Genomic DNA, 22,380 nt, shown 5'->3' on the forward strand with positions numbered 1-22,380 from the left:
CACGGCCGCCAATGGTGGAGCGATGGGAATCGGGGGATGGTCAAGAGGCCGGAATTGGAGGAGCGAAGAGATCTCGGAGGGTTGTCGGGGCTGGAGGAGGTTACAGAGATGGGGAGGCAATGAGGGCCATGGAGCGACATGAACAGGAGGATGGGAATTTTAAAATGGAGCTGTTACCGGACGGGGCGCCAGTGTAGGTCAGCGAGCGCAGTGGGGGCTGATGGATGAACGGGTCTCAGTGCGAGTTAGGACCCTGGGTTGGAGGGGCAGCAGAGTTTAGGATGAGCTGACATTTACAGAATGGGGAAGGTACGAGGCTGGGCTGGAGAGCGTTGGGAAAAATTGAGTCTGGGGGGTTGGTGGGGTTGGTGCGGGGGGTCGGAGTGGGGTCAGAGGCGCGGGCGAGGGTTTCAACAGCGGAGCTGGGCAGGGCTGCTACTTTGTCTGATGCCCATCTCCTACCCCGCCACAGGTGTGCCTGTGTGCCCATTGACTTTGAGGTGGTTGACGTCCATCCTTCCCTCGACAACAAGGCCGGCATCGAGGGCGCGCTGACCGCCATCCGGAGGAACCGCGTCGCGCTGAAGGGTGAGTGGGGGTCGTGGGGGAGGGGCCCACGTGAGAGTCAGCAGGTAGCGGCTTCAAGTGCCAATCTCAATACAGTGCCGCCAGTCATTATTCATTCATGGGATGTGGGCGTCGCTGGCCAGGCCGGCATTTATTGCCCATCCCTAATTGCCCCTTGAGACGGTGGTGGTGAGCTTCCTTCTTGAACCGCTGCAGTCCGTGTGGGGTAGGTACACCCACAGTGCTGTTAGGGAGGGAGTTCCAGTATTTTGACCCAGCGGCAGTGAAGGAACGGGCGATGTCATTCCAAGTCAAGATGGTGAGTGACCTGGAGGGGAATGTGGCACGCTCCCTTGACCCTGCTGCTTGCGTCCCTGTAAACGGCGGAGGCCGGGGACCCAGGAGGAGCTGTCGGAGATGCCTTGGCGATATGCCTGCAGTGCATCCTGGAGATGGTCGGTCACCCCTCTCGACTTCTCCGCCACCTGGTGCGTCGTCACACCGCTGTCCTGGCCTCCAGCCTCGGACGGGCCACCAGCTCCCACGGGGCATCTTGTAAATGGTACGTGGTGCGGCCGCAGAGGACTGATGGCGGAGCGAGTGAATGCTTTCATGTGGTGGATGAATCTCGTCGTCACTGGCAGAGAGGTGACCCTGTCAGGTGTCTATCTTGTCGATCTTCGAAGCTGGGATCCAGCACTCCTGGCCCATGTTTATCGGATACAGACAGACATTCAGGCCCCGGCACTGACTGTGACGTTGCGGCGTGTGAGAGACCTACCTTTCGTGTCATAGCTATTCGCCTGTGGTTTTCCTCGCCCTCGTGCTTTTGCCAACTGTACCTCGTGTCTTTTGCAGGTAACATTGAAACCAACCACAACATGCCCCCATCCCACAAGTCCAGTAACAACCTACTGCGGTAAGTCTGGTTTATATATAGAATAACAGATACCCGGGAGTGAGTTACAGACTGGAATCTAATCGAGGGGTTCGGGGTGTTTATATATAGAATAACAGATACCCGGGAGTGAGTTACAGACTGGAATCTAATCGAGCGGTTCGGGGTGGTTTATATATAGAATAACAGATACCCGGGAGTGAGTTACAGACTGGAATCTAATCGAGGGGTTCGGGGGGTTTATATATAGAATAACAGATACCCGGGAGTGAGTTACAGACTGGAATCTAATCGAGGGGTTCGGGGGGGGTTTATATATAGAATAACAGATACCCGGGAGTGAGTTACAGACTGGAATCTAATCGAGGGGTTCGGGGGGGGTTTATATATAGAATAACAGATACCCGGGAGTGAGTTACAGACTGGAATCTAATCGAGGGGTTCGGGGATTTATATATAGAATAACAGATACCCGGGAGTGAGTTACAGACTGGAATCTAATCGAGGGGTTCGGGGGGGGTTTATATATAGAATAACAGATACCCGGGAGTGAGTTACAGACTGGAATCTAATCGAGGGGTTTTGGTGGTTGTTGCTATGCCTCGAAGCTGGGTATAAGAGCTCCTGCCAGTGTTACACCCACGTCCTGTCGTGCTAGAGTGGACGCTGGAAACCCTGAGGTCATTGTTTCCGCCCGCCATCACCACGGTGACCGGGTCCCTCACTGTCGGGAGGGGATCGGGCCTCTGTTGGGTCATTTCGGAGGGCGGGGTGCGAGATAACGTGCATTCGATGCGCCTGTGTCAGGGCTCTCCCAGCCATCCTGATCCTGGTCTCTGCGTCAGCCAGCAATCTCTCCATCCTCGCCCTCCCCCACGCACCTAACCAACTTTCCTCACTTCTGCCCCTCTTTCCCCCGTCGCCCCCGAGCAGCGATTCTTCATTTTGCTTTGTCGAGCAGTGAAACGGGGGTTGGCTATTCAACCACATGGTGCATCGCCGCAGCGCCCCCCACACCCGACCGGTGTTTAGACGGGGGTTTCAGAAGCAGACAGCCCGGCTATTGGTTCCCCGCCCACCTGCCTTCCGCAGCCAGTCAGCTCGTTGGGCTTGGGTATTCCCCCGTTGCCAGGGGCGCTGCCAAGTCCAGTAGGATCCAGAGGGAAAATGTCGCAACCTCAGCCGCTGGGCGTGGCCACCCACAGTCGGAATGGGCACCCGACCGGACCGAGTGGAGGCCGCATGGCGCGAAGGCCACGAGACTCCCTGCGATTATGAGTGTCGGAGCCCCGATCTTTTCTCCCCCCTTGGCTAGTCGGTCTGCAGGAACAGACAGCCGAGGCCCTTGGTGGCAGCTGTGGGCATCCACCCGCGGAGCGGAGCGAAGGGGCATATTTGAAACCCGCACTTCTCGCTCTCAATTCAGACTTCTTCAATTTTTGTCGGAGCGAATCAGGAGAAACTGTTCCCAGTGGCGGGAGGGTCGGTAACCGGAGGGACACAGATTTAAGATAATCGGGGGAAAAGAACCAGAGGGGGGCGAGGAGGAGAATTTGTTTTTTGACGCAGTGAGTTGTTGTGATCTGGAACGCGCTGCCTGAAAGGGCGGTGGAAGCAGATTCAATAGTAACTTTGTAAAGGGGATTTGGATAAATTTCTGCCCCCTGTAACCGCCGTCTAACTTTCCTCCGTTCCCTCCCACCGCCCCCCCCCCCCCCCCCCCTCATTTGTAGGACAAGCCTGGACCTATATGCCAACGTGATACACTGCCAGAGCCTCACGGGCGTTCAGACCAGGCACGAGGGCATCGACATCCTCATCATCCGAGAGAACACGGAGGGCGAGTACAGTAACCTGGAGCACGAGGTGGGAACAGCAGCGGGATAGCTTCTTGAGATCCGCGGAGTCTGTGTCAGTCTGTGTCTGTGTGAGAGAGAGGGGGGCGCACATGTACCTCTGTCTCTCCTACACTGTTCTCCAAGATTTAATTGTGTCTGTGATGTACGGTGGGTGGTGGAAGAGTCCAGAACAAGGGGGCAGAACCTTAAAAACTCGAGGCTATTCAGGGGTTGACCCAGCGACGGGGAGGGAATAGATTTTTGTTGTGGTAAAGGTATCGAGGGGTCCCGGAGCAAAAACAGATACGTGGAGTTCGGCGGCCGATCCGATGCGTTCCGATAGAACAGGCCAAGGGGCTGAATGGCCGCCCCCTGTTCCTGCCCGGGCGCCCGGCTTCTACCCTGCAATCGACCCAGTGTTTGCTTGGAAACAAGTGGATGGATCCGGTCGTTTTGGACCCCGTTGCTGTCCGTGGGATCCTACCGTGCATCGGCTTAGCTGGCCAATGTTCCAGCGGTGACCTCTCGTGTTGTCTTCAGAGCGTGACCGGGGTGGTGGAGAGCCTGAAGATCATCACCAAGCGGAGTTCGATGCGCATTGCGGAGTACGCCTTCGAGCTGGCGCGGGCCAAGGGGAGGAGGAAGGTCACGGCCGTGCACAAGGCCAACATCATGTAAGTAGAACGGGGTCCCCCCCCCCCCGACGCACGCGCGCCTGTTCCCCGCTGACCCGGCTCCGTCTCGCCCGCACCTCCGTCAGAGGGCTGCGGGCTCGAGCCCCCGTTCCTGAGGGTCAAACCCCCGTAATCCAGGCACCACGCTCCCCTTGCCTCCGTTGCGACAGCGACCGCGCCTCGAAATGTCCTCCGTTGGCTGAGGGGCGCTTTGGGAGGACCCTGAGGTGGTGAGAGGCGCAGGAGAGATGACGGTCGTTCGTCTTAGTTCTGCCTTGTTGTCTTGGGTCGATAGTGGAGCCGAGGGAGATGAGGGAATGGGCTGCTCGGAGGGTTTGGAGCGGGGGTGGGGGGCGCGGGGGGGAGGTGGGGGTCATTGGTCTACCACGTTGACTGTGGCAGTTTTGTTCTGCCATTCAGTCGGCTTTGCAACTCAGCAACTGGAGGTGTCAGGTGACTGGGAGCAAGGCAGCCCCTGTATTATGCATGCTGGAGTGGGGGGAGGGCGTCAAGGGGGGAGTCCAGCAAGAGCTTATGAACCGCAATGGGGCAGGAATGCAATTGAGGGGAGGGGGTTAGTAATATGTGTGTGTGGGGTGGAGGCAGTGAGGAATATGGTGCAGAGGTGGAGGGGGGTGCTATTTGGGTGATGGGACTGTCCGGGTTAAAGGTCAGAGGGGGGCAGACAAAATGTGACTCTGAGCCACATAAGGAGATATGAGGGACAGGCAATCAAAGAGGTCAGTTTTAAAGAGGAGGGAGAGAGGCGTAGATGTTTAGGGAGGGAATTCCAGAGCTCGGGGCCCCAGGCAGCTGAAGGCACGGCCGCCAATGGTGGAGCGATGGGAATCGGGGGATGGTCAATAGGCCGGAATTGGAGGAGGGCAGAGATCTCGGAGGGTTGTCGGGGCTGGAGGAGGTTGCAGAGATAGGGAGGATTGTAGGGGCTGGAAGAGGTTACAGAGATAGGGAGGGTTGTAGGGGCTGGAGGAGGTTACAGAGATAGGGAGGATTGTAGGGGCTGGAAGAGGTTACAGAGATAGGGAGGGTTGTAGGGGCTGGAGGAGGTTCCAGAGATAGGGAGCGTTGTAGGGGCTGGAGGAGGTTCCAGAGATAGGGAGGGTTGTAGGGGCTGGAGGAGGTTACAGAGATGGGGAGGGTTGTAGGGGCTGGAGGAGGTTACAGATATAGGGAGGGTTGTAGGGGCTGGAGGAGGTTACAGATATAGGGAGGGTTGTAGGGACTGGAGGAGGTTACAGAGATAGGGAGTGTTGTAGGAGCTGGAGGAGGTTACAGAGATAGAGAAGGTTGTAGGGACTGGAGGAGGTTACAGAGATAGGGAGTGTTGTAGGGGCTGGAGGAGGTTACAGAGATAGGGAGAGTTGTAGGGGCTGGAGGAGGTTACAGAGATGGGGAGTGTTGTAGGGACTGGAGGAGGTTACAGAGATAGGGAGAGTTGTAGGGGCTGGAGGAGGTTACAGAGATAGGGAGTGTTGTAGGGGCTGGAGGAGGTTCCAGAAATAGGGAGGGGGATGAGGGCCAGGGAGGGATTTGAAAACCAGGATGAGAATTTCACCGGGAGCCAGTGTAGGTCAGCGAGCACAGTGGGTGATGGGTGAACGGGACTCGGTGTGAGTTAGGACGGGGTGTGGCGGGGGGGGGGGGCAGCGGAGTTTTGGACCCGCTGACATTTTCTTTACGTCCCTGTTTGGACCCTGATATTTGGAATTCTCTCCCTAAAACCTCCCCCCTGCCTCTGTGCCCTCCTTATAAGATGCTGCTTGTATCTTGCCTCTGGAAGGGCCCAGGCTGTCGGGGTGGGGGTGAGGAGCTCGAAGATAGGGTGGAGAATTCGAAGAGCGTGACGCCGGCATTAACTCCTTTTCCACCCCCCCCCCCCCCCCCCCACTACCCTTGTCTTTCAGGAAGCTCGCTGACGGGCTCTTCCTGCAGTGCTGTAAGGAAGTGGCAGGGAGATATCCCGACATCAAGTTCGACAGCATGATCGTCGACAACACCACCATGCAGGTAACCGGGGCAACGGCGGAGCTTTCCGCCCAGGGTGGGTGGGATGGCATTGTGCCACGCCTCTGGGATCTTTTTGCGCGGGCATAAAACCGGGCGCACAGGTTTGGTTGGCAGAATGTATTTGCCATGGCAGGGTGGGCTCCTGGTTGGTTCCCCCATTTCTCCCCCCCCCCCCCCCCCCCCCTCGCAGGCGCCTGGCGACAGCGCCTTCCAGATCACAACAACTCACTGCGTCAAGAAAAATTCTCCTCCTCTCCCCCCTCTGGTTCTTTTTCCCGATTATCTGAAATATGTCTCCCTCCCGCCACTGGGAACAGTTTCTCCTGATTTGCTCCATCGAAACCCTTCCTGATTCTGAACGCCCCGATTAAATCTCCTCTTAACCTTCTCTGCTCTAAGGAGACCAATCCCAGCTTCTCCCAGTCTCTCCACATTAACTGAAGACCCTCATCCCTGGGACCGTTCCAGTAAATCTCCTCCGCACCCTCTCCGAGGCCTCGACACCCTTCTTAAAGTGCAGGGCCCGGAGCTGGACACCATCCTCCTGCTGGGGCCCGCCCCAGTGAGTTATAAAGGATGAGCGAAACCTCCTGGCTTTTGAATTGGATCGATGATGAAGCCCAGGATTCCTTAGGCTCCGTGTCACGCACGGAATACCGCGCACAGTTCCGGTCCCGGTTGGAGGGGCACAACGTGCGGAGAGACACGGCTCGGAGCGTGCGCGGGGTTTGGCCCTCCTCCTGCATCGGTAGGTGAAGTGGGCAAAGGGAGGGCAAAGCGGGCAGAGTCCCACTGACTGATGCAGCTTGTGTGTTGCTGCTCACTGTGTTGGGTAACTCCCCTGATGTCCCCTTCCTCCTCCAGCTCGTGTCCAACCCGCAGCAGTTCGATGTGATGGTGATGCCCAATCTCTACGGTAACGTGGTGAGCAATGTCTGTGCCGGTCTGGTTGGGGGCCCTGGACTGGCGCCCGGCGCCAACTACGGCAAGGATTACGCGGTCTTTGAAACGGTGAGTGTCTGCAAAGTTCTGATGGGGCGCGGGGCGATCACAGGGCGGCAGACGAGGGGTAAAAGGCTCCACTCACGTGGTTCGGTCATGTGTTCAAGCCCTGTAAACCAAGCCCAAAGCTTGACCCAGTGCCAGTACTGAGGGAGTGCCGCGCTGTCGGAGGGTCAGTACTGAGGGAGTGCCGCGCTGTCGGAGGGTCAGTACTGAGGGAGCGCCGCGCTGTCGGAGGGTCAGTACTGAGGGAGCGCCGCGCTGTCGGAGGGTCAGTACTGAGGGAGCGCCGCGCTGTCGGAGGGTCAGTACTGAGGGAGCGCCGCGCTGTCGGAGGGTCAGTACTGAGGGAGCGCCGCGCTGTCGGAGGGTGAGTACTGAGGGAGCGCCGCTCTGTCGGAGGGTGAGTACTGAGGGAGCGCCGCACTGTCGGAGGGTCAGTACTGAGGGAGCGCCGCGCTGTCGGAGGGTCAGTACTGAGGGAGCGCCGCGCTGTCGGAGGGTCAGTACTGAGGGAGCGCCGCGCTGTCGGAGGGTCAGTACTGAGGGAGCGCCGCGCTGTCGGAGGGTCAGTACTGAGGGAGCGCCGCGCTGTCGGAGGGTCAGTACTGAGGGAGCGCCGCACTGTCGGAGGGTCAGTACTGAGGGAGCGCCGCACTGTCGGAGGGTCAGTACTGAGGGAGCGCCGCACTGTCGGAGGGTCAGTACTGAGGGAGCGCCGCACTGTCGGAGGGTCAGTACTGAGGGAGCGCCGCACTGTCGGAGGGTCAGTACTGAGGGAGCGCCGCACTGTCGGAGGGTCAGTACTGAGGGAGCGCCGCACTGTCGGAGGGTCAGTACTGAGGGAGCGCCGCACTGTCGGAGGGTCAGTACTGAGGGAGCACCGCACTGTCGGAGGGTCAGTCCTGAGGGAGTGTCGGAGGGTCAGTACTGAGGGAGCGCCGCGCTGTCGGAGGGGCTGTCTTTCAGGATGAGACGTTAAACCTGAGGCCTCCGTCTGCCCTCTCGGGTGGATGTAAAAAAATCCCATGGTCTCTATTCGGGGAAGAGTTGGGGGTTGAGGTGAGTCCTCCCCGGTGCCCTGGGGCCGATATTTATCCCTCAACCAACATCACCAAAGCTCGATCACCTGGGCCATTGATCCCATTGCTGTCTGTGGGATCTTGCTGTGCACAAACTGGCCACTCTGTTCGCTCCCCCAGTGGCAGCACTTCAAAAGACATTGAACGTGTAAATGTCTCTCGTTCGATGTGCTGTGCAGTGACACGCACACAACCCACTTGCGTTACCTGGCAGCTCGGGCATCCAAGTAGGAGGTGTGTCTTTAAAGGGTGACTTGGACAGCCCATTGCTGATTGCTTTTGCTCTGGTTGCTCCCTATAGGGCACAAGAAATACTGGGAAAAGCATTGCCAACAAAAACATTGCAAACCCGACTGCCATGCTTCTGGCTAGCTGTCTGATGCTCGACCATCTCAAGTAAGTGGATCACAGGGATGTGACAGGCTGGAATCTATAGAATAACATACTCGGGAGTGAGTTACAGACTGGAATCTAATGGAGGGGTTTGGGGTGTTTATATATAGAATAACAGATACCCGGGAGTGAGTTACAGACTGGAATCTAATCGGGGGGTTCGGGGGGTTTATATATAGAATAACAGATACCCGGGAGTGAGTTACAGGCTGGACTCTAATGGAGGGGTTTGGGGTGTTTATATATAGAATAACAGATACCCGGGAGTGAGTTACAGACTAGAATCTAATCGAGGGGTTCGGGGGGTTTATATATAGAATAACAGATACCCGGGAGTGAGTTACAGACTGGACTTTAATGGAGGGGTTTGGGGTGTTTATATATAGAATAACAGATACCCGGGAGTGAGTTACAGACTGGAATCTAATCGAGGGGTTCGGGGTGTTTATATATAGAGTAACAGATACCCGGGAGTGAGTTACAGACTGGAATCTAATCGAGGGGTTCGGGGGGTTTATATATAGAATAACAGATACCCGGGAGTGAGTTACAGACTGGAATCTAATCGAGGGGTTCGGGGGGTTTATATATAGAATAACAGATACCCGGGAGTGAGTTACAGACTGGAATCTAATCGAGGGGTTCGGGGGGGGGTTTATATATAGAATAACAGATACCCGGGAGTGAGTTACAGACTGGAATGTAATCGAGGGTAATGCCACTTTTGGAGGGAGTGGTCTAAAAGTATCTAGTGAGCAATTCCACAAGAGGTCAAAATGTATTCTTGGAGCGTCGGAGCAGTGCTCTGGGATGTCCTCCAACATCCAGTCGTCTCCTGACCCCTATTTACTTTGCTCTCTCACCAGGCTGCATAACTTTGCCAGTTTGATCCGAAACGCCGTCATGGTCACGATGAATGAACACCGTGTAAGTTACCTGTGTAATTCTGCACCTAAAGCAACATTCCGCTCCCCCTCTCCGCTTACAGATGAACTGGTGTGATGGGACGGGCACCAGCTGTCTAAGCAGCCAGCGGGTTACCCATCACCGTAGAGACCTGCCCAAGATCAGGCTTCAGTGGCAGCTTCAGTCTTCAGGATCTGTACTAATCCTCCCCTTGATGGGGACAGTGTAGAGGGAGCTTTACTCTGTATCTAACCCCCGTTTTTTTTTTTTTTTCTTTTTTTTTTCTTTTTTCTTTTTATACCCCAGGCCCCTTTTATATTTTTCACATCGAGGGGGCCTTTATTCCTCAGGCCCCCTTTATGTACATATTTACAGTTTTAAAATAACTTTATTAAAACAGATAAATAAACAAAAAAACTCAAATTAAAATGCCATTCTCGGCGTCGACGATGCACTCCAGTCCCTGCGGTGCCCACCGGTCGCGGAAGGCCTCAAGCGTACCGGCGGACACCGCATGCTCCTTTTCCAGGGACACCCTGGCGCGAACGTAACCGCGGAAGAGGGGCAGGCAATCGGGGAGGACGGACCCCCCGACGGCCCGCAACCTGGACCTGTGAATTGCCACCTTGGCCAGGCCCAGGAGCAGACCGACGAGGAGATCCTCCTCCCGGCCCGAGCCCCTCCGCACCGGGTGCCCAAAGATCAGGAGCGTGGGACTGAAGTGCAGCCAGAATTTGAGGAGCAGCCCCTTCAGATACTCAAATAGGGGCTGCAACCTCGCACACTCCATATAAATGTGGAACACGGACTCGTCCAGGCCGCAGAAAGTACAGTTGGCCTGGGAGTCCGTGAACCTACTTAAAAGCCTATTGCACGGGACTGCTCTGTGCAGCACCCTCCACCCCAGGTCCCCGATGTAAAGGAGGAAGACTCCCGCGTAGAGAGACCTCCATCGGGGTTTCCCCTCGCCGCCAGATGGCAACGCGGACCGCCAGGGCGTGTCCGGCCGGCTGACGAGGGCGAGGAAGTGGAGAGTGTGCAGGAGCAGCCCGTACAGGAAACCCCTCCGCGCCGATTGGAATGGCACGGAGGGCATTTCCGAGAGGCGGCTCGGGTTGTGCGGGACCGGCTCTCGAGGAGGGTTTCGGGGCCTGGGTCCGATGAGCAGTTCCGGCCGAGCGGGGGTCGGCTCGGCCGGGATCGCTCCGCACTCCCGAGCCCCCTCGCCACCCGCAGTGAGGGGCGTCCCGGGGGTTTCGGCTACTCCTCCGCCCGCCGGACCGTCCCCGGAGTCGGCCGCCCGGACAGCCGAGGCGCTCTCCTCCGCCGGCGGGGGAGCGCCCTGACTGGAGGCGACCATGTTCCAGACTCGGAAAAGATCCCGGTAAAAGACAGGCAACTCCCTCAGAGAGGCGCGGCTAACGGACTCCACCGGGAGCTGCGTGTCGTCTTGAAGGCAGTGACACTGGCGGAAAAAATACGTAGCCAGCGCACACCATCTGGGAGGACGCTCGACGTACAGGTATCTCTGCAGGGTCCGAAGGCGGAGAGTCGCAGCCTGGGTGCGGACGCACACCAGCGACTGACCGCCCTCCTCGATCGGGAGACTCAGGACCGTGGCAGAGACCCAGTGTTTCCTCTTGCCCCAGAAGAAATCGACGAGTTTCTTCTGGATCTTGGTGGCAAATACAGGGGGCGGGGCCAAAGTGACCAACCGGTACCACAGCATGGAGGCCACCAGTTGGTTTATGACCAACGCTCGGCCCCTGTAGGAAAGCACTCGGAGCAGTCCTGTCCAGCGCCCCAGCCGAGCGGTGACTTTCGCCTCCAACTCCTGCCAGTTTGCCGGCCAGGCTTCCTCAGCAGGGCTAAGGTGGACTCCCAGATAGAGGAGGTGCGTGGTGCTCCACGCAAAAGGTGTCATCTCCTCCGGCAGGGAGTCCACCCGCCACTGACCAACCAGGAGTCCGGAACATTTCTCCCAATTGATCCTCGCGGAGGACGCGGCAGAAAAGGTCTGCTGGCAGTCGCGCATCCTCCGCAAGTCAACGGGATCTGTGATTGCGAGGAGCACGTCGTCGGCGTAAGCCGAGAGGACGACCCGCATGGCCGGCTCGCGCAGAGCCAATCCCGTCAACCTCCTGCGAAGCAGGCACAGGAAGGGCTCCACGCAGATGGTATACAATTGGCCGGACATGGGGCACCCCTGACGCACTCCTCTCCCAAATCGAAGGGGCGCTGTCAAGGACCCGTTAACTTTGACTAGACACTCTGCGGCGGCGTATAAAAGTCGGACCCGGGCCACAAAATGCGGCCTGAGTCCGAAAGCGCGCAGAGTCCCGAAAAGGTAATCGTGATCCACCCTGTCGAACGCCTTCTCCTGATCGAGGGAGAGAAAGGCGACCGACTGACCAGTCCTCTGGGAAAGATGGATCAGGTCCCGGACCAGGTGGATGTTGTCCTGGATGGACCGGCCCGGGACCGTGTAGGACTGGTCGGGGTGGATCATGTGGGCCAGCACGGAGCCCAGGCGGGTAGACATAGCCCGGGCAAAGATCTTATAATCCGTGCTGAGGAGGGAGACCGGACGCCAGTTTTTAAGCAGGCGGAGATCGCCCCTCTTCGGCAGCAGGACGATGACCGCCCTGCGCCACGAGAGGGGCATCTCCCCGGTCGCCAGGCTTTCCCCCAGGACCCGCGCGTAATCGTCCCCCAGGACGTCCCAGAACGCCCTGAGGAACTCCACGGTCAACCCATCCAGCCCTGGGGATTTGCCCCTCGAGAGCTGGTGGAGGGCGCCAGTCAGCTCCGCCAACGTGAGCGGAGCCTCCAATCCTTCGGCGCCCTCCGGGCTGACCTGCGGCAGGTCCTCCCACAAAACTCTGCGCGCATCCTCACTGGACGGATCCGGAGAGAACAACGCACTGTAATACGTCCGGACCAGGAGGCCCATTCCCTCCGGATCCGTAATGGAGGATCCGTCGTCGGCCAGCAGCTCGATGAGCTGCTTACGGACCCCCCGCCATTTTCCCAGCGAGTAGAAGAAGGGTGAGGCGCGGTCCAAATCTTCCAGGATCTGGATCCGCGACCTCACGTACGCGCCTCGGGACCCTATGAGCTGCAGGTTCCTCAGCGCGCCCTTCTTCTCTTTGTACGCCTGCCACAGGGCCGGGTCCGCGACGGCATGACCGAGGCGGGATTCCAAGCCGAGCACCTCCCTCTCAAGGCGCCCGATCTCGGCTTCCCGCCTCTTGGTCGACCCCCTCGCGTACTCCTGACAGAAGACGCGGATGTGAGTCTTGCCCACATCCCACCATAGCCTCAAGGAGGGGAAGCCCCCCTGCTTCCTTCTCCAGTCGGCCCAGAATCGACAGAACGAGTCCCGAAATCGTACGTCCTCCAGCAGCCGGTTGTTAAAGTGCCAGTACGCGGACCCCGCCCGCGTGCGGAGCGGAGTGAACTCCGCCCACACCAGGCGGTGGTCCGAGCACGGCACCAGCCGCATGGAGGCCGCCGAAACGCGGGAGACGTACGCCTGCGAAATGTAGAGGCGGTCGATTCGCGACCCCCCTCCTCCAGACCTCCACGTGAAGGCGCTGGAGTCGGGATGGAGATTCCGCCAGACGTCCACCAAGTTAAGGGAGCTGATCAGTCCCCTCAACCTCTCCACCGACGCTTGGCCGCGCTGGGGACCGGAGCGATCCCCCACCTCGAGGGTGCAGTTAAAATCCCCCCCGAGGATGATGCACTCGCCGCTATCGATGGAGCTCAAGAGAGCGGACACTTCTTCAAAGAAGCCCGCTTGCAAAGCGCCGGGCCTGGGCGCGTACACGTTCACAAAGTGGAGCGGCACGCTACCCAGGCGAACGGCGAGGTGGAGCAAGCGGCCCGGCACTAGCTCCTTGACCCCCAAGATCTCCGGCTGAAAAGTCGGGGCCAACAAGATAGCCACCCCACTAGAAATAGGGGTGAGGTGACTCATGTAGACCCCACCCTGCCACTCCAGGAGCCAGGTGGCTTCGTCTCCCGGAACGGTGTGGGTTTCCTGCAGAAAGCTCACCGCGTATCTCCCTTCCCTAAGGACTGAGAGATTGTGAAATCTGCGGTGAGCCCCTCTGCTGCCGTTGATGTTGAGGCTGGCTATGGTTATCTTCATGTCAAAGGTACTTAAAACCCGTCACCAACACCTCACTGTGAGGAGGGAGTGGAAGTGCACCTGGCCCTCCACTCCCCCAGCAACCCATTGAGGAACACATTAAAACGGCGCCTCTCAACCAGTTTCACGTCCGCGCGCTTGCCCGCTATCTTAAGGGCGGCACGGACGGACTGGATGATCAGCGCCAGATTCGACCAACGGTCGAGGGCCAGCTGAACTTTATTGCGGCAACCCCTGCAAGCCGCGAGGAAATCCCGGAGTTCCGCCGTGGGGATGAGAGGAGATTCGGTGGGAGGCACGAGGGACTCCACCACCTCACTGGCGATGGAATCAAGATCATCCTCCGTGCCCCGCACCGAATCCCCATCCTCCTCCGGGTCGTCACCGCCAGCGGCCAACACATCCACCACACACTGTGGGGCGGACGTCCCGGCCGCGCCAGCTGGTCCCGCCTCCGTCACGATCCCACCCCCAGGATCGATGGCGGAGGAGTCCTCTCTGGGTTCTATTGTGAAACTGGAGCCTGTAGGCACCAGCGGCTCAGGACCCCCCTCCACCTCCGTCCCCAGGGCAATGAGTGGTCCAGGGGAGACAGAAGTTCCCGACTCCGGGAAACCAGCCAGAGCCGAGATTGGAGGCGGAGGGAGGAGGCTATCTCCCGCTCCGCCAGCACCCACAGGCCCAGCAGGTGGGGCAGCATTCTCAGTTATCACTGGGTCGGGTGTCTCCTGGTTGGTGGTGGACTCCGGCTGGGAGGCCCGACCCTCTGGGGCCTCGCCCTCCCCTTCATTCAGGACACCCGACCCAGTAGCAGTGGCAGAATGGGCGGCTTCCCCAGGCTCCCCCACCACAAGCAGGGCCCCACTTACTCCTTCAGGAGGGGCCTCATGTACCGGGGCCATCCCCTCCCCTCCATCCTGAGGAACAGAGTGCTCCTGCCCGAACTTTGCAGCCTTGGTGGTGGCGGTAGGGGGAACCTGAGGACCAGAAACAGGAGGCAGCTCCCCTCCAACAGATGGGCCCTGCACCTCAGGGCCCTGTGTTATTTCTGTGGAGGGGTGCCTTCTCCTCTTTTTCGCACTTGGGCGCGGAGACTCAGAGACCTCCATGTCATCAGAGGCCTCCGCCTCCGCACCCTTTTTTCCTTTTTTAGTCACCCTGGGCCTGAGCCCAGCCCTGGGACAGGTGGATTCCATGGGAATGGGCTTTGGGCTGAGCTCAGGCTCGGGCTGAGTCAAAGTGTCCAGGGGACGCGCCTCACGATGTTTCTTTTTTCCCCGCGTCTTCCTTCCGCTCGGACGGACGCTCCCCTCCCCGCCAGAGGCTGTGAAAACCACAGCCTCCGGAACTGACTGAGCGGTGTCTGTTGGATCTGCGGGGGGAGTGGGAGGAGGTGCTGTGGAACCACTCTGGGCCGCCGAGGTGGAGCTGGCGGCCGGGAGGTTGGGGCAGTTCTTACGAACATGCCCCACCCCCTTGCAGGCGTGGCACCGCGCTCCATCCGAGGTCCAGAAGACGCGGTAGGCCGTCCCCTGAAACTCTATACTGAAGTGGCCCTCCAAGACCTCCTCCCGCGCCAGCTGCATGAATAGCTGGCGGCGGAAGGAGTAGACATGTCGGAGGCTGTGCTCCCGAAGACCGAGCGGGACTGGGGTGATCCCCGACCTCACCTCCCCCAGATGGTGTAGGCGGGGGAGGAGGAGCTCATCAGGAATTAAGGGTGGGACGTTCGACAAGGTTACCCGATGTGCAGTGGCCCCCAGAGGGTCCACTGGCAGGAAAATCCCACCCACTGTGAGCCCCGTACTTAGGGCGAGGGACACAGCCCGCTCGGTCTTCAGGAAGAACACAGCCTTCCCATACATCTTTGAGGCTGCAACAATGGCCGAGGGGCCGACAACCACGGCCATTGCCTTAACACAAGCCTCAATAGTCATATTAGGATGGGTGTAACTCTTCACCCTATGCTTTGATGTTAAGATTTTAAATGGTGACGGGGCCACAAGAGCAGCTGTCGCAGCTGCTGCAGCATAGGAGTGCCCCGCCACCGGAGAGGACTGAGAAGTCATGGGGTAGAAGAGTTACAAGCACTTTGTTGAGAGCGAAAAAAAAGTAAAGAGCAAATACAATAAATCAAAAATGTAACACTAGCACAGGGGAAGAGGCTGAGGGAGAGGAAGGCCAAGAGGAATCAGTCTTTGTTAGTATTGCACAAGTCTTGTAGCTGGTCTTCCAGTTGGGAGGGTGGGGTGATATCTTCACCTGGGTCAGCTGTAAGCTGCCCAGGCACACGCCTCCTTTGATGTTCAGATAATAAGTCTCTTCACCTGGGCAGCTCCAGCTGTCCCAGGCTTAGTAGTTGGGGTGGGGAGGGAGCTCCCTATCCAAAGATGTTAAACACAGGAGCTCCCTATTGAACAATACAGCCCCACCCAAGGTCTTCAGGTCTCTTCTTTCCCCACCCCCAACAATCAATGAAAAAGACTTTCAGTACAAAACAAACTCACAAAAAGAGCTTCCAGTTCTCTGCCTTCCTTCCTTTGTTGAAAATGTGGAAAAACCCTTCTTTCAGTCTCAGTCTCTCCCTCTTGCAGCAGTCACACAGCCTGCAGCCTCCAACCTGTGCACACAGCAACAGTCAGCTGCACCTCGTTGATGCACTCAGGCTCCCAAATCAGAGAGCAGCCAATCCCAGTGCTGTACCTGTCCTGGGAGTGTTTGATGGGGACAGTGTAGAGGGAGTTTTACTCTGTATCTAACCCCCCGTACTGTACCTGGACACACACTCACTCTCTCTCCTCTCGTTTCTCTCTCTCTGATTTAGTTACACACTCCTGATATCGGTGGGATGGGCACCACACTGGATGTTGTCCAGGCCATAACTCGACTGATCCAGAATGGAGGAAGCAGACCAGTGCCCGTGTAAAATCCAGAGAGGAGGAGGAGAGGCACGTGAGGGGGGCGGGGGGGAGAGAGGGTCGTGTGTGTGTGTGAGGGGGGGGGAGAGAGGGTCGTGTGTGTGTGTGAGGGGGGGGGAGAGAGGGTCGTGTGTGTGTGTGAGGGGGGGGAGAGAGGGTCGTGTGTGTGAGAGGGGGGAGAGAGGGTAGTGTGTGTGTGTGTGAGGGGGGGGAAGAGAGGGTCGTGTGTGTGTGTGAGGGGGGGGGGGAGTGAGGGTCATGTGTGTGTGAGGGGGGGGGGAGTGAGGGTCATGTGTGTGTGTGTGAGGGGGGGGGAGTGAGGGTCATGTGTGTGTGTGAGGGGGGGGAGAGAGGGTCGTGTGTGTGAGAGGGGGGGGGGAGTGAGGGTCATGTGTGTGTGTGTGAGGGGGGGGGGAGTGAGGGTCATGTGTGTGTGTGAGGGGGGGGGGAGTGAGGGTCATGTGTGTGTGAGGGGGGGGGGGGAGTGAGGGTCATGTGTGTGTGTGTGTGAGGGGGGGGGGAGTGAGGGTCATGTGTGTGTGTGTGAGGGGGAGACAGGGCGGCGCAGTGGTTAGCACCGCAGCCTCACAGCTCCAGGACCCGGGTTCGATTCCTGGTACTGCCTGTGTGGAGTTTGCAAGTTCTCCCTGTGTCTGCGTGGGTTTCCTCCGGGTGCTCCGGTTTCCTCCCACAAGCCAAAAGTCTTGCAGGTTGGTAGGTAAATTGGCCATTATAAATTGCCCCCAGTATTGGTAGGTGGTAGGAGAATATAGGGACAGGTGGGGATGTGGTAGGAATATGGGATTAGTGTAGGATTAGTATAAATGGGTGGTTGATGGTCGGCACAGACTCGGTGGGCCGAAGGGCCTGTTTCTGTGCTGTATCTCTAAAACTAAAACCTGCACCCCCAGCGCCGATACCACCTCTCGTGTGGCTGGGAGGCCGTTTTACTCTGCTGTGTAGCCCCGTCGGGACGTTCCACAAAGTTGAAGGCGTTAGGTAAATGCAGTTTGTTTTACAGGTGTTGTTGTGGAGACCGTGTGAAAATTCAGACTTTTTGTTCTCTTCGCCTTCCAGGTTCTGTCCAATTGGCTGGAGGGTTTGCGCCAATTTGCCCATCTCTCGTTTCCGACAACTTGGGAGGTGTTTCATTCCGGCTTCCGTCTCCCAATGTGTTCCTTGTTTAGCCGGGGTGGGGGGGGAAGGGATTTGAGGACGCACTGACTCTGCTCGGGTGGGGGCAGGATTAGGGGACAGCTTCGGGGGTCTCGGACATTTGGGGAAGCTGCTCGCTCGCCCGCCCTTCTGCCGCGGACGGGGTATCTTCCTTTCCCCACCCCCCCCCCTTCCATCTGGAATTCTACACCATCTCCGTTCACATTCCCAGCGTTTCCCTGATCACGGCCTCCCATCGGCAGGGTGACCCTCCGCGCCCAGCTGATATTAAAGGGAGGTGGGCTCCGGGAAAGTTCTCCTCCTCTCCGGGACTCCCAACTGTCTTCGAGGGCCTGTCCCATCGAACTGATCTCTGGTCACTATGACACTGCAGCTTGGCTCACTTCCCCCTCACTCTCTATCCCCCCCCCCCCCCCCGCGCCCCTCCTGAGCTCATGGGTTTCACGCCCACCCCCACCCATATCCTGACCCACATATCCAGGCCCCGATGTCAGTACCGAGGGAGCGCCGCACTGTCGGAGGGTCAGTACCGAGGGAGCGCCGCGCTGTCGGAGGGTCAGTACCGAGGAGCGCCGCACTGTCGGAGGGTCAGTACTGAGGGAGGCGTACTGTCGGAGGGGCCGTCCTTTCAGGTGAGATGTTGAAAAGGCGTCCCTCATGGGCTGAGCTTTTTTCCGGAAGCAGTCCTCAGTTGCTCCTCTGTCATGCCCCCTCCCCCTGCCCCATTTTGTTTTATAGAAGGCCCCTCTCCTCAAACCCATAAACATGGTCGGCCAGATAGCAGATGGACTCTCTGCCTGTAAAATCAGTCTGCTGCTGTTATCTTCCCTCCCGCAAATCACCAAGCACTGAGGAGGGGGGAGGGCGTGGTGGGGGGGGGGGGGGGGAATTGGTCCAAGAGGCTGTCTGAAATCGAAGGCAGGAGAGAGAACCCACCTCAACCCACCATCCTCCCGTCCCCCAGCTTCAGATCTCAGACAAGCTGCGTAAATCCCTTTGGAAGATGCCCGTCACGGCTTAGCTTGGCACAGACTGCTGGTGAGAGTCAGCGGTCCCTTCTCCCTCCTCTCTCACTCCCCCAACCCCATTTCTCCCCCAGCCCCCCCCCCCCCCCCACCACTAGCTCTGTAGCAGATCAGTGACGTGCAACTCAGCAAGCAATGGCTTTAACCTACGTCAAACTGTACTCTCAGCTCACTGTCTGACATCGCCTCGATTTAAACTGCCGTGAGCACAGCCTTTGCGATGACGGATGAAGCCGTCTCTCATTAAGCTGCATCACTCGTTCCATTGTCCCCTGTGGACCTGCAGGCGTCGTCACAGACTTTGCTTCAAATAAAGATACGTCAAACCCAGCCTTTTGTGTTCAATCTGTTTCTCCTCAACTTTCCCTTTGAACCAGGGTTCGGGGCACATGGCTTACCCAGAGAAGGAACAGAGAGTAGGGAATGAGTTACAGACTGGAATCTAATCGAGGGGTTCGGGGGGTTTATATATAGAATAACAGATACCCGGGAGTGAGTTACAGACTGGAATCTAATCGAGGGGTTCGGGTGGTTTATATATAGAATAACAGATACCCGGGAGTGAGTTACAGACTGGAATCTAATCGAGGGGTTCGGGTGGTTTATATATAGAATAACAGATACCCGGGAGTGAGTTACAGACTGGAATCTAATCGAGGGGTTCGGGTGGTTTATATATAGAATAACAGATACCCGGGAGTGAGTTACAGACTGGAATCTAATCGAGGGGTTCGGGGGGGTTTATATATAGAATAACAGATACCCGGGAGTGAGTTACAGACTGGAATCTAATCGAGGGGTTCGGGTGGTTTATATATAGAATAACAGATACCCGGGAATGAGTTACAGACTGGAATCTAATCGAGGGGTTCGGGGGGGTTTATATATAGAACAGATACCCGGGAGTGAGTTACAGACTGGAATCTAATCGAGGGGTTCGGGTGGTTTATATATAGAATAACAGATACCCGGGAATGAGTTACAGACTGGAATCTAATCGAGGGGTTCGGGGGGGTTTATATATAGAATAACAGATACCCGGGAGTGAGTTACAGACTGGAATCTAATCGAGGGGTTCGGGGGGTTTATATATAGAATAACAGATACCCGGGAGTGGGTTACAGACTGGAATCTAATCGAGGGGTTCGGGGGGGTTTATATATAGAATAACAGATACCCGGGAGTGAGTTACAGACTGGAATCTAATCGAGGGGTTCGGGTGGTTTATATATAGAATAACAGATACCCGGGAATGAGTTACAGACTGGAATCTAATCGAGGGGTTCGGGGGGGTTTATATATAGAACAGATACCCGGGAGTGAGTTACAGACTGGAATCTAATCGAGGGGTTCGGGGGGTTTATATATAGAATAACAGATACCCGGGAGTGGGTTACAGACTGGAATCTAATCGGGGGGTTTATATATAGAATAACAGATACCCAGGAGTGAGTTACAGACTGGAATCTAATCGAGGGGTTCGGGGGGTTTATATATAGAATAACAGATACCCGGGAGTGAGTTACAGACTGGAATCCAATCGCAGGAGGTGTAATACCTGCCCATTTACCTCCTCACTATCCCAGGCCCCAAACACTCCTTTCAGGTGAAGCAGCGATTCACTTGTACTTCTTTCAATGTAGTATACTGTATCCGCTGCTCACAATGTGGTCTCCTCAACATTGGGGAGACCAAACGCAGACTGGGTGACCGCTTTGCGGAACACCTCCGCTCAGTCCACAAGCAGGACCCCGAGCTTCCGGTTGCTTGCCATTTCAACACTCCCCCCTGCTCTCATGCTCACGTCTCTATCCTGGGATTGCTGCAGTGTTCCAGTGAACATCAACGCAAGCTCGAGGAACAGCATCTCATTTACCGATTAGGCACACGACAGCCTGCCGGACTGAACATTGAGTTCAATAAATACAGAGCATGACTGGCCTTTTTTTTAAAAAATATTTTTTAACCATGTGCCTGTTTTTCATGTCGTCAGAGCTGCTCATTATTCTGCTATTAACACTCGCTCTGGACTAATGCTTTGTCTTTCACCACAAGCATTAACACACGTTTTGCCTCTGTCTCAGGACAGCTTAGTTATGTAATCTCCCTCTGCCCTGCAGCACGGCCCGGCTTTCCGAAGTACGTGTGGTGCATTGGGATGGTTGGAGGCTGTGAAAAGCTTTGTAGAAATGAAAACCCTATTTTTTTTTTTCTTTTAGCTAACGACAAATGATGCTTTTTTTTTCTGCGTGTGTTTGAAGGGCAGCCAATGTGCAGTTGACCAGCAGGGGCCCCATTAAACAGTTCAGAATCTCTTAGCTGGAATTAATGTCTGTGCTGAATCTGAAGTTTATCACCCTGGCAATCGGGCGATTAGCGCCCAGGGGATAATGAAACATTGCTACCATGACAACACCAGCTCCTTGCAAATCCTGGAGCGAGTTGGTACAACAGATGGGTAACGGGTTGGGAAAACTGCAGACAAGAGAAGCGAAAAACCCATGACCTCCACCACCTAGAAGGACAAGGGCAGCAGACGCATGGGAACATCACCACCTGCAAGTTCCCCTCCAAGTCACACACCATCCTGACTTGGAACTATATCGCCATTCCTTCACTGTCGTTGGGTCAAAATCCTGGAACTCCCTTCCTAACAGCACTGTGGGTGTACCTACCCCACACGGACTGCAACCGGAGTCAACATCTTCCTCTCCCCGTGGCTTCAGTTTTACAACTTCCCTAATGCACCATGTTAAATTCCATTCACCCCCTCACCCCCTCTATACTCGCTGACCGACACTGACTCCTGATCCAACAATCCATCACCTTTGCTTTCAAATCCCTTGAGGCCGCTTAACGCCCGCCGCCCGCAAATCTCTGCAATCTCCCACTACAACCCTCCCTATCTCTGCAACCTCCCCCTACAACCCTCCCTATCTCTGCAACCTCCCCCTACAACCCTCCCTATCTCTGCAACCTCCCCCTACAACCCTCCCTATCTCTGTAACCTCCCCCTACAACCCTCCCTATCTCTGCAACCTCCCCCTACAACCCTCCCTATCTCTGTAACCTCCCCCTACAACCCTCCCTATCTCTGTAACCTCCCACTACAACCCTCCCTATCTCTGTAACCTCCCCCTACAACCCTCCCTATCTCTGTAACCTCCCACTACAACCCTCCCTATCTCTGTAACCTCCCACTACAACCCTCCCTATCTCTGTAACCTCCTCCAGCCCCTACAACTCTCCTTATCTCTGTAACCTCCTCCAGCCTCTACAACCCTCCCTATCTCTGTAACCTCCTCCAGCCTCTACAACCCTCCCTATCTCTGTAACCTCCTCCAGCCCCGAATGACCCTCCCTATCTCTGCAACCTCCTACAGCCCTCCCTATCTTTGTAACCTCCTCCAGCCCCTGCAACAAACCCTATCTCTGCAACCTCCTCCAGTCCCTACAACCCTCCCTATCTCTGTAATCTCCACCAGCCCCTACAACCCTCCCTATCTCTGTAACCTCCTCCAGTCCCCAATAACCCTCCCTATCTCTGTAACCTCCTCCAGCCTCTACAACCCTCCCTATCTCTGTAACCTCCTCCAGCCCCGAATGACCCTCCCTATCTCTGCAACCTCCTACAGCCCTCCCTATCTTTGTAACCTCCTCCAGCCCCTGCAACAAACCCTATTTCTGCAACCTCCTCCAGTCCCTACAACCCTCCCT

At 56.9% G+C, this 22,380-nt stretch overlaps 1 protein-coding gene across 2 annotated transcripts in view; it reads left to right on the forward strand.

The window, feature by feature from the left end:
• Window positions 1-18,993, forward strand: part of idh3g (isocitrate dehydrogenase (NAD(+)) 3 non-catalytic subunit gamma) — a 31,388-nt gene extending 12,395 nt beyond the window's left edge. For both annotated transcript variants that reach the window (XM_068024246.1, XM_068024247.1), the window contains 10 exons: window positions 473-588; window positions 1,426-1,486; window positions 3,199-3,331; window positions 3,844-3,977; window positions 5,903-6,005; window positions 6,870-7,016; window positions 8,391-8,485; window positions 9,349-9,409; window positions 16,369-16,492; window positions 17,540-18,993. In XM_068024246.1, coding sequence (XP_067880347.1) covers window positions 473-588; window positions 1,426-1,486; window positions 3,199-3,331; window positions 3,844-3,977; window positions 5,903-6,005; window positions 6,870-7,016; window positions 8,391-8,485; window positions 9,349-9,409; window positions 16,369-16,470 — 952 coding nt within the window. In that variant the 3' untranslated portion in view covers window positions 16,471-16,492; window positions 17,540-18,993. The remainder of the gene's footprint in view (window positions 1-472; window positions 589-1,425; window positions 1,487-3,198; window positions 3,332-3,843; window positions 3,978-5,902; window positions 6,006-6,869; window positions 7,017-8,390; window positions 8,486-9,348; window positions 9,410-16,368; window positions 16,493-17,539) is intronic.
• The last annotated feature ends 3,387 nt before the right edge of the window (window positions 18,994-22,380 follow it).

This window comes from Heterodontus francisci, chromosome 49 (genome assembly GCF_036365525.1).
Source record: "Heterodontus francisci isolate sHetFra1 chromosome 49, sHetFra1.hap1, whole genome shotgun sequence".
Lineage (NCBI taxonomy): Eukaryota > Metazoa > Chordata > Chondrichthyes > Heterodontiformes > Heterodontidae > Heterodontus > Heterodontus francisci.